The sequence below is a fragment of the Electrona antarctica genome, assembly GCF_951216825.1.
Source record: "Electrona antarctica genome assembly, chromosome: 8".
NCBI lineage: Eukaryota > Metazoa > Chordata > Actinopteri > Myctophiformes > Myctophidae > Electrona > Electrona antarctica.
In genome coordinates, this window is record NC_136789.1 from 30,972,168 (window position 1) to 30,989,667 (window position 17,500).

The window sequence follows — 17,500 nt, forward strand, 5'->3', positions numbered from 1 at the left end:
CAATGGTTTAACCATAATACAACTATATATATATATATATATATATGGGGGGGGGTTACTCTGGGCGCCCCGGGCTGCTTGCCAAACATCTCACACAGTCCTATCCTCCTGGTGGAGACCTGCGCACGTTTTTTAGTTTTTAGTAAGAATTTGAAGGTTTTCAGAAAACCTTACGTTAGATTTTAGGAGGCGTTTTTAGGCCTCAGGTCTAAATTATCGGTTAATTATTATAGTCTTAAACATAATAATAGTAAACATACAATAAACAGACAATATAGTGCTTTTGAATATGTGTTTATTCACCGATTATAGTACCAGTATCACTGTTACATGTACGTTCTATAAAGTAATGGTACCAGTATCACTGTTACATAGAATAGACCAGAACACCACTCCATATGCTGCGGTTGTCTTTGTCATCATAGAGCGTGTTGCCATTAGGTAGACTCATGTAAACGGTGTCTCCCTCCTCCAGCTCCAGGATCATTCCATTAGAAGTGGATTCCATCCCTCCATGATCGTTGTATCCCCAGTTATACAATAGACGCTGATCATTTTTAAACATTGTGATAACCACAGGCTCTGATGATCTATTATAGAGAGCTGCAGTGAACCTGAAGTGATAAGCACCTTTAACAGGAGATGTGAAGATTCCTACGTATAGAGAACACACATGTATGCACACACACACACACACACACACACACACACACACACACACACACACACACACACACACACACACACACACACACACACACACACACACACACACACACACACACACACACACACACACAAAAACGCAGTTAATTAAAACCAAATAATATTGAAGTTCTGTCATCCCATTCACTATTGATTTCAATGGGAAATATTAATTTACATTACTGTAAAAAACAAAGTCTGAAAACCAGTGAATGATATTGTATACTTTTACATTTCTGTCACACACAAGTAGCAAAACAGCAGATCTACAAGCTCACACCATGTCACAGCAGGTGTTTTTGACCTGATATTAATGACTACATTGTATCCATTGGGATACAATGTACAGTTTTGGACATACAAAGTTTCCATCTGACAGTGACATTATGTAATTGTGTAGGGGAGAGCCGCCACGGTTGTAACGCGTCATGGTTGTAACATGCACGTTATCTATTGATTGGTCAACGCCATCATGACGCCATCGTGTCAGTATGTGTACAGCAACGTGCTCTACGTGCCCAGGAAGTTTGAAGTGTTTACCTTCATCCTACGGGGAATTATTGGCGAAAAACTGACTTTTCTCAAAATGCGTAACATTTTACACCTGGAGTATATGTGTGCTACCATTTATTTTCTTTGATGTTGGTGAATAAAAATCCACATGGATGTCTTCATGCTTATGTTCGTCATTAGTTTGCATCGTGTTTAGACGGAATGCACGTTCATTCTGGTCTGTAAGCAACGCCAAAGAACAACTTGCAAAAGCGGGTCAATTGTAACACACGCTATACCATTAAATACCATTATATGTCATATTTACATATTAGACATATTGGTCGCAATATTATGTTCAGTCAGCTGTCTTTCATTACAGAGTGTATTCTAAATTAGTTTAGGGTTGTATAACATTGTACAACTCGATTAATCAAACGTTTTGTTGTGTAATCAATGTATTTTCCCATTGAACTGACTCAAACGCCCAAACTGGTACACCCGGTACTATTTAATAATTCCCTTATGTTTGATACATTTTCTTATCACATCCATGGTATGAAAACAATGTTAAGGAGTTGCTTCAATGAAATATAATTGCTTTAAGCTGAAAACGATGTGTTTAATGATGTTTTTTAGCGTTGTTACATTTATCGCGCATGCCGTTACAATTAATCCGATATGCACAGCAAATGTAACACTGGAACAGCGTCCACGTTCGGTTTAATAACTCCCGACCTGTTTTATCAATTGAAAAACTTGAAGTGGTTTATGGAAGCAGACATGTGTAGGTCCGTTGCCTGAAAATATTACATATGTAGATAAACGGATCTCTGAGTAAAAGAGTGAAACGTGCAAAGTGTTACAACAATGGCGGCTCTCCCCTAATTAGTTGGTGAGAGATAATTATGTAATTAATTAATAAAGTTAATTAACATGACTTAATCACACCTACCTGTGGATGGATTGTAGGCGTTGCCGATGTTAGTGATGACTCTCTTATAGACCAGAGTGGTGTAGGAACCAAATGGTCCAACATATCCATCACCCAAACCAACAGAGAAGGCAATCTGTGGTTTGTCTGTCAACACAGGAACATTATATAACTGTTAATAATAATATTATAAAAGCATAAATGATACTATCAGCCCTATATTTACCCATTTAGGCCTGACGTCGAAATTAAAAAAAAAAAGTCTTCTAAATCATGAAAATAATCTGAAAAACCTCATGTTTCAATATCAGTGGTGCTCAATATTTCATGTCAAGGACCCCAAAAATGATATTTATTGTGCCGACCCTCATCTCAAAATATGTTGTTTCAAGGACCCCCCAGAAGCAAATAGTTGAGTTAAAAACGTTCGCTCTGAAATAATATACATTCAAAGATTTGTGCCACGTTTTCACGATTTTTCGAAAATAGCAGATCTACAAGCTCGTAGTGCGGCATGCCGCGCTATGAGCTTGTAGATCTGCTATTTTTCAATAGTTAAAATATAACATAATGCTTAAAACACCAAATGGGGTTCCTGCCCAGAATGGGTTAAAGCCCCACAATACTTATGATAATGTTGTTTTTTAAACATATTGTATAAACATACTGTACTTACTCCACAGTTCCTGCACCTTGTTGTCAGTGTCAGCGAGCCTGTTCTCTACGCTGGACAGCTGAGCAAGATGGTCTGAAATCAACAACATTCATATTAAATCAGCCATAAATCCACCTGTAGTTTCATTTGAGTAGATCAACTATACAATCAATAACATTAACAACTAACTATTCTCCAAGCATCAAATAAAGTAATTAAAATGAATGAACACTAAAGTAAGTCATTGTTCCGACCTGCATTCACTGAACATCATGGTGTTCTAATTACCTTCACTTTCCTTCTTCAAGGCCTCCACACTGGTCTCACTGCTGCTCAGTCTGGTCTCTAGAACCTGGACTTTGGTCTCAATGCTGCTCAGTCTGGTCTCTAGAACCTGGACTTTGGTCTCACTGCTGCTCAGTCTGGTCTCTAGAACCTGGACCTGGTCATCAGTGGTACCCAGTCTGGTCTCTACAACCTGGACTTTGGTCTCACTGCTGCTCAGTCTGACCTGAAGGTCTTCCCGCTCTTTCTCACCGGCTCTCAGTTTGGCAGCCATTTCTGAAGAGAAGAAAATTACAACAAAACAATTTACATATTAGTTTTAAACACAGCCAGTACCTTCACGACTTATTCAAGCTCCGTTTTTAAATCACAGTTTGCAAAAATACAGTCAATTTCATTATCAGCACAGCCGCAGCACCAGGAGAGGGTGGGGCGGAGGTGAGCGGGTGGGGTCGACATATGCCCTTTACTCGGCTGCATTCACAAATTCAAGACACCTGTCTTGTGTTTGCCTTGTGTCTGTGTTTAATGGCCGCTCCAATGCATTTCCAATAAATGGAAGCCCATATGGTTTGACCAAACATTTTGTTTGATGGGGGGAGGGGGGGGGGGGGGGGGGGCAGAACACATCCATCAAAGCTGTGTTCAGACACAAGTCAGGCGTCAGACACAAGGCAAGTGTCTTGAATGCAGCCCAGGGAATATGTCGACCCCGCCCGCTCACCTCCGCCCCACCCCCTCCTGGTGCTGCGGCCATCTTGGAAACTAAACACAATATAAACAATGTGAGAAGGGTGGGGCCGAGAAAGGCCCTTATTAAAATGTATTAACATTAAAGTAAGTCATTTTTTCATCACTGTCCTCTGCCTGCATCCACTGAACATCATGGTGTTCTAATTACCTTCACTTTCCTTCTTCAAGGCCTCCACACTGGTCTCACTGCTGCTCAGTCTGGCCTGAAGGTCTTCCCGCTCTTTCTCACCGGCATTCAGTTTGGCAGCCATTTCTGAACAGAAGAAAATCACAGCGAAACTGTTACACATTTTAAAACACACACATCAGCTCGGCTGATAGAGCGGCACATTTTGCACACACACAAACAAAGCATTTATTAAACATCCTGACCTGCATTCTCCTTGGCCATCCGTTCCATCTCGTGCTTGGTGATGCCCAGCTCCACCCGAAGATCACTCATGGAGTCCCTCTGCTTCTCCACCTCTCCCTCCACGTTGCTCAGGCCCTCTCTCTGTTCCACTACGGTGGCTCCCAGGATGAGCACCATGGCTCTCTGCTTCTCCACCTCTCCCTCCACGTTGCTCAGGCCCTCTCTGGTCTCGGCTCTCATGTCCACCACGGTGGTTCCCAGGTTGAGCACCATGCCTCTCAGTTTCTCCAGTTCAGTCCAAAGGTCGGGTTGTAAGAGGGTGGCTGGTTCTGCGCCGTTGCCTCTCTCACTGCCCGACCCCCCTGGGTCTCCCTGAGCTCCGACCTCAGAGAGACACGTGAACAGCAGAACCAGCAAAGCTCCGGCAGCCTTCATTCTGGATGCAGAGTGGAGATACTGAAGACACTGTGTGGTGCATCGTCTTTTATACTCTCATGCCCTCGTAGACTAGCGTTGGACACGTCACTGTGCCCAGTGGAAAGTTAATCTACAAACTGGACACTAAATAAAGTCAAGGACGGTCTGAGAAGACCGACATGTGCTTCACGATTAGACGCGTGGAAAGGACGCCCTGGCTCTGAAATAAGTGTCTGTGTGAACATGTTTTAAGTAATCAGCTGGTGTTTTACTGCAGTGATGTGAGGGCACTGAGTGTGACATGTTCAGGTAATGGAAAGTATCCATACAAAAATAGATATTCTTATGAACCACAACTGTTTTCTGTTCCTGCCATGCTTAATCTTCCCAGGGACCAGCCTCTCTCTCTCTCTCGCTGTGTGTGTGTGTGTGTGTGTGTGTGTGTGTGTGTGTGTGTGTGTGTGTGTGTGTGTGTGTGTGTGTGTGTGTGTGTGTGTGTGTGTGTGTGTGTGTGTGAGCCTGCTTATCTACAGCGCGTGCACACACGCAGTGTGTGTGTGTGTGTGTGTGTGTGAGCCTGCTTATCTACAGCGTGGGCACGCACGCACACACACACACACACACATACACACACACACACACACACGCGGTAGCATGCTTATAGGCTCGACTTGAATGACCTTAAATGTCCATATTTATAAAATCAGCATGACGCCTCCACAAACTAAATGATTTTACAAAGTTGCAATAAGTGAATGTTTCATAATGTCCATTAAAATGTCCAATCATTGTCAGATGGAATCCTCGTATGTCCAGAAAAAAGTAGCTTATTTCTAAAGATGCACCAATATATCAGCCGTATATCCGCATCGAACAATATCAAAATAATACATGGGTTTTATACTTTATGTTAGTGGTGGGTGTGGAGTGGCAGAGTATAAGGCCTCTCCTTCCATCATGCTCTCTTTCTTTCCTGCCTTTGAACACCTTTTACAACACACTTTCACACACAGGCAGCACACTCCATACATCCATGCACTGCTTACATCATTATCACATCTCATACCAGTTTATTTTTGAGTGGTGCAACCACTCCAAGGAACAGCAATGTCCGTGTTAACCTATGTGTTAACCTATGTTTGTGTGTGACTATGAGTACCAGTAGGGGCGCTGTTGTGCCAGAAACAGAGAGAGAGAGATAGTGCTGCACTGTTGCCTGCTAATGAGAGAGAGAGAGAGAGAGAGGGGGATTATTGCCCAATTTATTTAATTTAGAATAATAAATAATAATTTAAAATGTTTGCCTTGTGTGTGGACTCCCTTTTTGTCACGTATTACCCTAGAGTGCATGGCAGTTGTTAAAGTCTCTCTCTCTCTCTCTCTCTCTCCCCCCCCCCCCCCCCCCCCCCCCTCAGGTGTTCCTCTGCTGGTGTGTGCGTTGGTGCTCATAGTGAACAGAGAGGCGTACGGCAGTCAGCTCTACTCAGACACTCCTCTCCACAACTCTGACCAGTTGTACGTCTGTTTACGGCTCTGTGTGCAGAATAATAACAACTCTGACCAGTTGTACGTCTGTTTACAGCTAGAATAATAACAACTCTGACCAGTTGTACGTCTGTTTACAGCTAGAATAATAACAACTCTGACCAGTTGTACGTCTGTTTACGGCTCTGTGTAGAATAATAACAACTCTGACCAGTTGTACGTCTGTTTACAGCTAGAATAATAACAACTCTGACCAGTTGTACGTCTGTTTACAGCTAGAATAATAACAACTCTGACCAGTTGTACGTCTGTTTACGGCTCTGTGTAGAATAATAACAACTCTGACCAGTTGTACGTCTGTTTACAGCTCTGTGTGTAGAATAATAACAACTCTGACCAGTTGTACGTCTGTTTACGGCTAGAATAATAACAACTCTGACCAGTTGTACGTCTGTTTACGGCTCTGTGTGCAGAATAATAACAACTCTGACCAGTTGTACGTCTGTTTACGGCTAGAATAATAACAACTCTGACCAGTTGTACGTCTGTTTACAGCTAGAATAATAACAACTCTGACCAGTTGTACGTCTGTTTACGGCTAGAATAATAACAACTCTGACCAGTTGTACGTCTGTTTACGGCTCTGTGTGCAGAATAATAACAACTCTGACCAGTTGTACGTCTGTTTACAGCTAGAATAATAACAACTCTGACCAGTTGTACGTCTGTTTACAGCTAGAATAATAACAACTCTGACCAGTTGTACGTCTGTTTACGGCTCTGTGTGCAGAATAATAACAACTCTGACCAGTTGTACGTCTGTTTACGGCTCTGTGTGCAGAATAATAACAACTCTGACCAGTTGTACGTCTGTTTACGGCTCTGTGTGCAGAATAATAACAACTCTGACCAGTTGTACGTCTGTTTACGGCTCTGTGTGTAGAATAATAACAACTCTGACCAGTTGTACAACTGTTTACAGCTAGAATAATAACAACTCTGACCAGTTGTACGTCTGTTTACAGCTAGAATAATAACAACTCTGACCAGTTGTACGTCTGTTTACGGCTCTGTGTGCAGAATAATAACAACTCTGACCAGTTGTACGTCTGTTTACGGCTCTGTGTGTAGAATAATCATTCTGCAGCCACTTCCATCCCAGCCCCCCATGTCCACCTGAACAGTAACACGCACGCACGCACGCACGCACGCAAGCGCACACACACACACACACACATGCGTAAAGGTAACAGTTTTGGACATATGAAAGATTGATTTGATACATTATAATAGTCATTTTTAGATTATTATTATTGGTATAAACAGGTTAGACAGAATTAGGAGAGACGTACGTCGACCTTTTCCTACTGTCTGTTTAACCCATTTAGGACTGAGACCAGATTCTACAAATGTCTTCTAAACCATGACAGTTCTCTAAAAAAAACTATGTTTCTCTATCAGTGGTTCACAAACTATTTCATGTCAAGGACCCCAAAATATAGATGAATTTGGCCGCTTCATTTCTGACTTAACCTAGCATCTCGTTTGAAATATAAACGCTTCTAGAGAGTTTATGATGAATATTCCTGTGCAGAGAGAGGGCAGTATTATGCGTGTCTTAAGTACCAGGTCTTATTACTTAACTTAAGACCTGGAGGCGTGATCAATGCCTTTTGGCTATTCTGAGTGGCCAAACAGCATTGACCACGCCTCCAGGTCTTAAGTTAAGTCATAAGACCTGGTACTTAAGACACGCATAATACTGCCCAGAGTGTTAATTGTGCACTGTGCGTGTGAAATCAACACTGGCGTGAACTCCATATCCTGCTCTCTCTTCCTCTCTCTCCGTCCAGCTGCTGGCTCCAGGACGACGTGGTGTTCTACGTGTCCGTGGTGGCCTACGCTGTGCTCATCTTCCTCTTCAACATCGCTGTAAACACAACAGTATTTTCTCTTCTACCCGGTTGTACCGTTTCTTTTTACGCATTTAGACCTGAGGCCGATTAAAAAAAACTATGTTTCTATGTCAGTGGTGAACTATTTCAACACCCAAGACAGTTTTTAAGTTGCTTTATTCAGTATTTACTTAGATTTTCCTTCCTATACAAACCCATCAACTTCAACTTGTACAGTATGCTTATACAATATAAGTATTTTTTTTTCTCCCTGCTCTTCTATTAAGAAATTTAGATCGTGTCAGGTCGGTCAACATGTCTCATCTAAGACACAGGATCTGAAACACATTTTGACCGTACGGTCGAGATTAAACGGATCCCCTGAGCAAGCAGACAGGCTCCATTATTAACTCAATGGTAAAACATGTCAGATCTTGTTGTGTACACTGAGGAAAGGGAGTTTACATTCCTGGGTAGAGGAGGAAAGTTACACAGTGCAGGTTTAAGTCAGATAATTCAGGGTATACTTCCCTCCACCACTGCTCACTGGTCTAGCATGGATTCAAGTTCTCAGTCACCACGACTGATTTCAGTCATTTGGACTCCATAGAAGCCTTCCTTCCGTGACAGCAATGCTGCGCACCGAAAACAGCGGATCAGCTATTTTCGGTCATTAGTTATTTTAAAAGGACAGAGTATTTGAAGTGATCAAACTAGCAATAGAAATACAAGTTTCGTTTAGAAGCAATCGTCCAGAAACATGAATGGTCTCAGATAGGGATGTCCCGATACACTTTATTCGTTTCCAATCCGATACCGCATTTTCTGTGTTAGCCGATACCGAATACCGATACTCGTGTTGTGATTTTAAATAGCTATCTAGCTATATATCTCGTGTTGTGCATGTGTTTATAGCAGACTCCTCACTCAAATGTGCACTTGCAGTTTGGGCGACTCCAAAGCAAACTCCCCAACGTTTTATTTACCTGCCATAGTGTCAACCCCTTACCCCTGGTTCGGTGGTTAGACTGGCATATTCACCGATACCGATATGACCCGATATGACAAATAAGGGCCGATACCGATACCTTACCGATACAGTATCGGGACATCTAGTCTCAGAAATGTCATAAAAGCAAAGAGGTTATAATGCCTCCAATCTGTGGTTTCTTCAGCTGGTTGGCTGTTGTGTGGAACAGCAGCAACGATAGCTTTATTCCATGCCGGTCTAGTAGCGTTCAAACAGTGTGAATCCGCTTCCAGGTGTTTGTGGTGGTTCTGGTCCAGATCCGCCACATGCGGGTCAACCGTCCGGCCGGGATCCCCGGGGGGCTGCTGCACGACCTGAAGGGCATGGCCAGTCTGACCTTACTGCTGGGACTGACCTGGACGCTGGGCTTCTTCACCTGGGGCCCGGCCAGGGTGGCCCTGCTCTACCTCTTCTCTGCACTCAACTCCCTGCAAGGTCCCCCAAAACTCACTCCGCCTGGGGCTGCTCAGTGAACATAGTACAATTTAGGCATTTAGCAGACGCTCTTAATCCAGAGCGATTTACAGTAAGCAAGAACAACAAACATGGTAATACATCATATACATACAAATCGTCATCATGAATCATACGTAAGCTAAGAACCGTGGAACAGTGGAATACATAATGAAACCATATACTATAATACTAGTGCTACTGTAGGCTATACGGTTCTGCGTTGCTACTTTCCTATCGGGCCATGGTTCTTTAGTTTGACTGGTAACGTACTGTGCCTGTGGAATGGGGAACCCGGGTTCGCCTCCCGGCCGAGGCTAGACTATGGGCTCCATTTTTGTCACCGCTAAACCCCTTATCCCTAGTTTAGGGATAAGGGGTTTAGCGGTGACGAAAATGGAGCCCTATATGTCTACCTAAAATGATATCTAAGTTAGATAAGTTATATATATAACTTATCTATATATATATATATATATATATATATATATATATATATAAATATTTATTTATTTATTTATTTATTTATTTATGTACATATGTCTTCCAGGGCTGTTCATCTTCCTCTTCCACTGTCTGATGAAGGAGAACGTCCGGAAACAATGGAGGATCCACCTCTGCTTCGGACGCTTCCGTCTGGATGAGTACTCTGGTAAGGAAACAATGGAGGATCCACCTCTGCTTCGGACGCTTCCGTCTGGATGAGTACTCTGGTATGACGCTTCAAACTAGGGCATTCACTTCTAGTCATTTTTACTAGTTGACTAGTTGCCTAGTTTACTATAGTCGACTAGTCGACTAGTTGTTTAACTACCTATTATGTAAAAATAAATATTTGGAAATAAATATTTGTACATTTAAAAACTGTGTACATTGGTGACTATAACTATAATCTACCTGATCTTGAGGCCTACAAAATTGGGGAAAAAATAAAAAATAAAAATAATAAACTTTTTTTTTTCTTCTTATCAACTAGTCAACTAGTACCAACAAGGCCGACTAGTGGATTTACTAGTCTAGTTGCTTAATGCCCTACTTCAAACTCCTTAGAAATGCTTTTTAAATTACAGTAGGCTATGTTCTGTGTGAGTGGCCGGCGTTCATGGGCGCGTCCATCATTATTTCATCATTGGGGTTTTGTTGACACATCCATCCTATATCTGGTCCCACAGAGTGGAGCCACACGGCGTCGATGGGTGGAGCAGCGAGCAGACCCAGAGCCAACGCTCCGGTTCCTCCTCTCCAGCATTCTGTCCGTTCTACGAAGACCAGCAGCACGGTCAGCACCTCGGCCTCCTCGGACTGCAGCCACAGGATGACCGGCTCCATCAGGAGACCCAGCACGGTCAGCACCTCGGCCTCCTCGGACTGCAGCCAGAGGACGACGGGCTCCGTCAAGAGACCCAGCCTGGGTGAGGATAGGACATGTCAACACAGTGCTTTGCAAAACCCCAACTTATTGGAACTATAAGAAAACTATGAGAACATGTGTGTTTTTGGTCAGGTGAAACCTAGCCTCGGAAACCCAGACGTTTTTATTTCCAGGGAGAAAAAAAAAGTCTGGGTCCGAGTCCACTTCAATTCGGCATAGAGCAGCGCAAACGTCGATCACTCTCTGCTGATTTCTGATCGTCTGCACCTTTGTTAAATTGACGCACACACGCACACCCGTACACACACACACACTCCTCTCTCTCTCTGTCGCTCTAATTCATTAGTCTCATGTCCAGCAGCTGCGCACAGTTTCTCCCGGCGCCATAGAAAGCATAGGTGAGTTCCAGGCTAGGTGAAACCTGACTAGTGAAAGCTCATGAAATGTAGAAGACTATAGTCAAATAAATAACGCTAGTGGGTCAAGACTGCAGTTCAAAAAATGTATTTAATTTTGTTTGTTCCCATGCTGTTCAAAATGAAATACATTTTGTTTGTTCCCAGCTGTTCAAAATGAAATACATTTTGTTTGTTCCCTGTTGTTCAAAATTAAATACATTTTGTTTGTTCCCAGCTGTTCAAAATTAAATACATTTTGTTTGTTCCCAGCTGTTCAAAATTAAATACATTTAGTTTGTTCCCAGCTGTTCAAAATTAAATACATTTAGTTTGTTCCCAGCTGTTCAAAATGAAATACATTTTGTTTGTTCCCAGCTGTTCAAAATTAAATACATTTTGTTTGTTCCCTGTTGTTCAAAATGAAATACATTTTGTTTGTTCCCAGCTGTTCAAAATGAAATACATTTTGATTGTTCCCAGCTGTTCAAAATGAAATACATTTTGTTTGTTCCCTGTTGTTCAAAATGAAATACATTTTATTTGAACTTCAGTCTTGGTGTGTGCGACCCACTACCAGGGCCGGATTTACCCTCCCAAGGGCCCTCCGGGCTAGACAACATTTCAGGGCCCCCCTGAGCTGCGTGGTGCATTTCGGTCGCGCGGCAAAGCCAAACGGCTTTTTTGTTCTAATTTCGCTGTAATTTTGGGGTACCCAGCCCCCCCTAAAAGAGAAAGGCAGGCAGACAGACAGATTAGTCGCTGAATGCAGGCTGCCATGCACAGCAACATTGGCACACACACAACACAGCGTCACTGTCTGCAGTGCAGACAGCAGAGCAGAAGCTCTCAATGTTTTAACCATAATATTAAATGCTGTAGCCCACCCTAGCCCAATGGTAAGTCTGCCCCTGTAGCCCACCCTAGCCCAATGGTAAGTCTGCCCCTGTAGCCCACCCTAGCCCAATGGTAAGTCTGCCCCTGTAGCCCACCCTAGCCCAATGGTAAGTCTGCCCCTGTAGCCCACCCTAGCCCAATGGTAAGTCTGCCCCTGTAGCCCACCCTAGCCCAATGGTAAGTCTGCCCCATGCTGTAGCCCACCCTAGCCCAATGGTAAGTCTGCCCCATGCTGTAGCCCACCCTAGCCCAATGGTAAGTCTGCCCCATGCTGTAGCCCACCCTAGCCCAATGGTAAGTCTGCCCCATGCTGTAGCCCACCCTAGCCCAATGGTAAGTCTGCCCCATGCTGTAGCCCACCCTAGCCCAATGGTAAGTCTGCCCCATGCTGTAGCCCACCCTAGCCCAATGGTAAGTCTGCCCCTGTAGCCCACCCTAGCCCAATGGTAAGTCTGCCCCTGCCCACTACTGTTATTTATTTGATATGTTTTGAACGGGTGGCGCACCTAAAGTCAGAGCGCAGTGGTCACATGAAGAGGAAGACTATAGCTGTAGCCACATCTACCAGAGAGCCGCGGACGTTTTCGGCTGTCTCCCAGCTTCTTTTCCGTTTTTTTAGACAGCTGGTGGATGGAAATTAAGCTCCACCCCTGCGGCTGACTGCCGCGGGGGCAAGCGTTTCCGGGAATCTGTCCGTCGCGGCAACCTGCCGCGGGGGTGGAGCTTCTTTTCCATCCACCAGCTGTCTAAAAACCCGGAAAAGAAGCTGGGAGACAGCCGAAAACGTCCGCGGCTTTCGGCTCAGGTGTGGAAACCCCGTATAGTCATACATAAGTCATTCTGAGGAGCTAGTCCTGATTGGCTGCCACACACGCTGCTGTCATGTATATTGGTTACTCAGGTCACATGACCAGGAAACAGGTAACAAGGAAGCAAGGACAGTCTAAGAAGGACAAGACGCGAAGACCGTACGGGCGACGTCATGTTGCTTTGGAAGGAAAGAAACATGCGCAGTTGAGACCAAGGAAGCTGAACGCGGAAGTGTTGGCTGCATATAGCCCATTGCGCATGTTTCTTTCCTTCCAAAGCAACATGGCGTCGCCCGTACGGTCTTCGCGTCTCATCCTTCTTAGACTGTCCTTGGAGAAACCCAATGTTATGTTATGATTGAGACCGGCCAGTTGAGAGGAGCGTTCTTCGTTACTAAATAAAGAAACCAGCGCTTTTTTTTTCACCTGACAAATATCACTATGTGATAATTTCTTGTTTTTATATCAGTGGTTCAAACGACTCAAATCTTTATAATGTCAAGCACCCCCAAAGTGATAGGCCTATGTATAAAGTGGAGTTCCAGGGACCCCCAGAAGCAAAGATTTGAGTAAAAATGTTCACGTTAAAAACGAAACATTTGCACACATTTTATGCTATTTTTGAATAGCAAAAGATGATGCCTTTTAGCAACAAAAAAAAGACAGTTTTCTCGGTTTTAATGGGTTAAATGGTTAAGTAATAGCATACAACTGAGGTAGAATTATTATGCATTTACACACACACACACACACACACACACACTACACACACAAACACGAGCATTTAACAAAACTAGGGCCGGGACTTTAACGCGTTAATTGAGATTAATTAACTACAGAAAAATTAACGCGTTAAAAAAATTAACGCATTTAATCGCACCTTTTTTTTCACGGCGGAACGTTTCTCACTGGGCGCATTTCTAGGCTCATTAGGCTGCTGCACTCCTTGCACGGCTTGCAGGGGGAGGAGCAGCAGCAGTGAGTCCAGTCCACTCTACACTACAGCTCCGTCAGACAACAATTTACAACACCCAAACGTTTGCTCCGTGGATGGGACATTTAGATTTAAAAGCTATCGGATGGACGCGTGGATAGCAGCATGGTTGTGTGCAATGTCAGAGGGAAAGGAATAAAGCATCCATAAGCCATATGACCAATGTTATCTTCCATGCTAGCTAGCTAGCTTCCATGCTAGCTAGCTAGCTTCCATGCTAGCTGCTTCAGCTTAGCATGTCTCGCAGAGTAGAGGCTTGCACGCCTTGCAGAGGCTCGCGGAGATTTCACCACAGCACAAAGCTGTCAAGCTGTCCTCAATGCGAAACATACTGAAGCAGCAAGTGTGAAAGTCCGTGGTCAGACAATGGTCTGCCCCAACCCCATGTGAAATGCACTCCCCACCCAGCTAGTTCATTCCACCGTTTTTTATTTTGTTCCTTTGTCTAAGTGTTTACCCCCTAATAAAGTTGTTTTTATTTATTTTCTGATGCCCCACCATGTAAAGCACATTTGAGTATTCATAGACACTTTATATAGGCACTTGCTGCACTTGTTTATCTGTTGTAAGTTGTATTGCTTAAAGGGGAATACCCCTCATTTTCAACATTTTTCTATGGAGTTGTGTGGAAAACTGGAAATAATAAAAAGTCACCCCATTTTGTGTTGCCTAGAACTGGAGGTCTGACAAAAAACAGTAACACTATGAAGTACAGCTTTGTGATGTCACTGAGATGTACTTGTTACTGATTTTTTTCAGACCTCCAGTTCTAGGTAACACAGAATGGGGGGGACTTTTTATTATTTCCACAACAGCTCTAAGGTATATTAATGACAGTAAAATGTTGAAAATGAGTGGTATCCTGTAGTCACTATTCATTGATTCACTGGGATACCAAAAAACATTTGAAAAAAAAGGTTTCTCACTGTTCTCGGGTTGAATATTGATATGCGATTAAAATGCGATTAATCGAGATTAATTAATCACAAAGCTTCTAATTAATTAGATTAAAAATTTTAATCGAGTCCCAGCTCTAAACAAAACTGAATGCGGTACATTTGGTCAGAAGTGTAAAACCCTTCATTGTGTTCCAGGACTGTTTGTGAATGTGATGGCCCTGCCTCGAGCTCAGAGGGGCTCGTCTCCCATTCCCTACAAGAACTTCCCAGAGGAGGGGGCTGAACCTTACAGCACCGCCTGGGACGACCCAAAGGAGGGGGCTGAACCTTACAGCACTGCCTGGGACGACCCAGAGGAGGGGGCTGAACCTTACAGCACCGCCTGGGACGACCCGCCACGCGCTGGGAGCACGCGCCCATAAACACCCAGTACCACCCAGAACATACTGTAGTTTTAAAGCATTTCTCAGGGGTTTGAAATTGAAGCTACAGTCTATTACGTTTTTTTGTCTGTTGTCTCCCTCTCCTGGCGGTAAGAGGTAACCGCATCAATGTCTGAAGCTACATATAGCACTGCATTTAGTGTGTGCTGCTTAAGGCTTCCAGGTGAATGTTGGTGGTTCACTTCTATTATTAAGGGTGGGATTTTGAACCACAGACGTGGGGTTGCAAGGGGGACTAGCATGTTTATTTTGTAATTGTTTGTTTTCTTCGATAGATCATAGACTCATTTGAGTTGAAATTCCTAATAAATCAAAACCTGCACAACACCAGGGCCTGTACTAGATATCTTGTTTTAACATACTATACAAATTTGGTTAAAAATAATGTTTTATTTAGTCACTGTAGCTTTAAACTAGATATACATACACAATGGGTTATGTCTCTGTTCAGTTACTCAAATCAGACCACAATGCAAGGCAATTCGTGTTGCTGTGTGTGGGTGTGTGTGTGTGTGTGTGTGTGTGTGTGTGTGTGTGTGCGTGCGTGCGTGCGTGCGTGTGTGCGTGAATTTACATGCACACACCACCATCATCATCGTATTTGTGTTTCAAACACAGATGTGAAACACGGATACAAAACACAGATGTGAATTACAGATACAAAACACAAATACAAAACACAAATACAAAACACAGATGTGAATTACAGATACAAAACACAAATACAAAACACAAATACAAAACACAGATGTGAATTACAGATACAAAACACAAATACAAAACACAAATACAGAGCACAGATGTGAAACACGGATACAAAACACAGATGCTAAATACAGATACAAAACACAAATCTGAACTTGTGAGTTCACTCACGTGAGTTGCAAATCTGAACTTGTGAGTTACAAATCTGTAATATTTACTGTGACACTTTTGATACTGTTCCGACACCATACTTTCTGTCGTTCCTAATGATAGTTCTCTATTTCAATCTCTGGGTCCTTGGTGGACTCATCCAGTTTTGTTTCAGAGAAACTTAGGATGTTTGCCTTACCGCTTTGGAACAATTGTCTGATTTCAGCCAGTTTGGGTCCAAGGCTGTTGATGTTCAGGTAAAACAAATGGATTCCGTTGACGCTGGCAATACTGTTAATGTCCTCCATGTTAAAATAGGAGAGCGGAGGGCTATTGTTGGTGTGTGCAGTAGCCGCGGGTTGCCGTGGGGGGAGGGTGGGGGGTCAGATTTTACGGGGGCCAGTTTCGAATTGCAGCCATCCGTAGGTGCCCTTTGAGAGCGGTTTTGAAGGAGTCAAGGGATTTGCATGTCTTAATGACTGTTGGTAGGGCGTTCCACATTTTGGTGGCATAGGAGCGAAAATAATTTAGTCCCTTGTTTGTGCCGAATCTGGGTTGTACATGGTTCGTTGCACTCCCTCTGGTGTTGTGGGTGTGGACTTCGTTAACATTAAGGAAGTATCTAGACAGGTACATGGGTATCTTGGTGGAGTATCGAATCTTGTGGACCAGACCCATTGCAAGATGCTGTACTCTGTCGCCAACCCTAAGCCATGCCAGTCTGTCAAAGTGGGCAGGGGTGAGGTGGGTTCGGGGGGTGAGGCCAAGTAGGAGCCTGACCAGTTTGTTTTGGGAAGTCTGGAGCCTAGTTTTAAGGGCCTTTGAGGTGCTGTGGTACCAGGAGGTGCATGCATAGTCAAAGAAACCTTGTACAAGGGCTCCTGTTAAGGTCTTCAAGGTGTTTTTGTTGACCAGTGAGGAGATCCTGTAAAGGAATCTTGTTCTTTGATTGACTTTTTTGATTACGTTGGAAAGATTAGCCTCCAGGATGGAACCTAGGTAGGTCATTTCATCTTTTCGTGTGATAATATTGTCACCCACTCTAACCAAGTAGCCATCTGCCTTGCTGAGATTACTATTTGATCCGAAGAGAATGGATTCAGTTTTTCCCAGGTGTAAGGATAGTTTGTTATCAGCGAGCCAGGTACAGATTCTACCGAGTTCAGAGCTGAGGGTCTTTTCAACCTGCAGTTTGTTCCTGTCCGAGACCAGCAGTGCTGAGTCATCTGCGAACAGGAACAAGTTGCAGTCACAAGCTGATGTCGTGTGTGTGTGTGTGTGTGTGTGTGTGTGTGTGTGTGTGTGTGTGTGTGTGTGTGTGTGTGTGTGTGTGTGTGTGTGTGTGTTCTGTGTGTGTGTGTGTGTGTGTGTGTGTGTGTG

General features: G+C 43.6%; 3 protein-coding genes across 4 annotated transcripts in view; 1 reads left to right on the forward strand and 2 right to left on the reverse strand.

The window, feature by feature from the left end:
- The window catches only part of LOC306927905 (adhesion G-protein coupled receptor G2-like), a 39,771-nt gene extending 24,304 nt beyond the window's left edge, over nucleotides 1–15,467 (forward strand). Inside the window, exons 13-18 of the mRNA XM_079507791.1 lie at nucleotides 6,009–6,108; nucleotides 7,932–8,010; nucleotides 9,237–9,438; nucleotides 10,007–10,108; nucleotides 10,629–10,868; nucleotides 15,018–15,467. Coding sequence (XP_079363917.1) covers nucleotides 6,009–6,108; nucleotides 7,932–8,010; nucleotides 9,237–9,438; nucleotides 10,007–10,108; nucleotides 10,629–10,868; nucleotides 15,018–15,244 — 950 coding nt within the window. The 3' untranslated portion in view covers nucleotides 15,245–15,467. The remainder of the gene's footprint in view (nucleotides 1–6,008; nucleotides 6,109–7,931; nucleotides 8,011–9,236; nucleotides 9,439–10,006; nucleotides 10,109–10,628; nucleotides 10,869–15,017) is intronic.
- Nucleotides 1–17,500, reverse strand: part of tbl2 (transducin beta like 2) — a 545,946-nt gene that overhangs the window by 294,770 nt on the left and 233,676 nt on the right. The gene's annotated exons all lie outside the window — the stretch shown is intronic.
- On the reverse strand, nucleotides 368–4,611 carry LOC306928026 (uncharacterized protein; the record flags this gene model as incomplete). Its single annotated transcript, XM_079507945.1, has 6 exons — nucleotides 368–654; nucleotides 2,153–2,278; nucleotides 2,808–2,879; nucleotides 3,075–3,347; nucleotides 3,973–4,027; nucleotides 4,189–4,611. 6 exons carry the CDS (start codon nucleotides 4,609–4,611, stop codon nucleotides 368–370), a joined length of 1,236 nt encoding a protein of 411 aa, XP_079364071.1.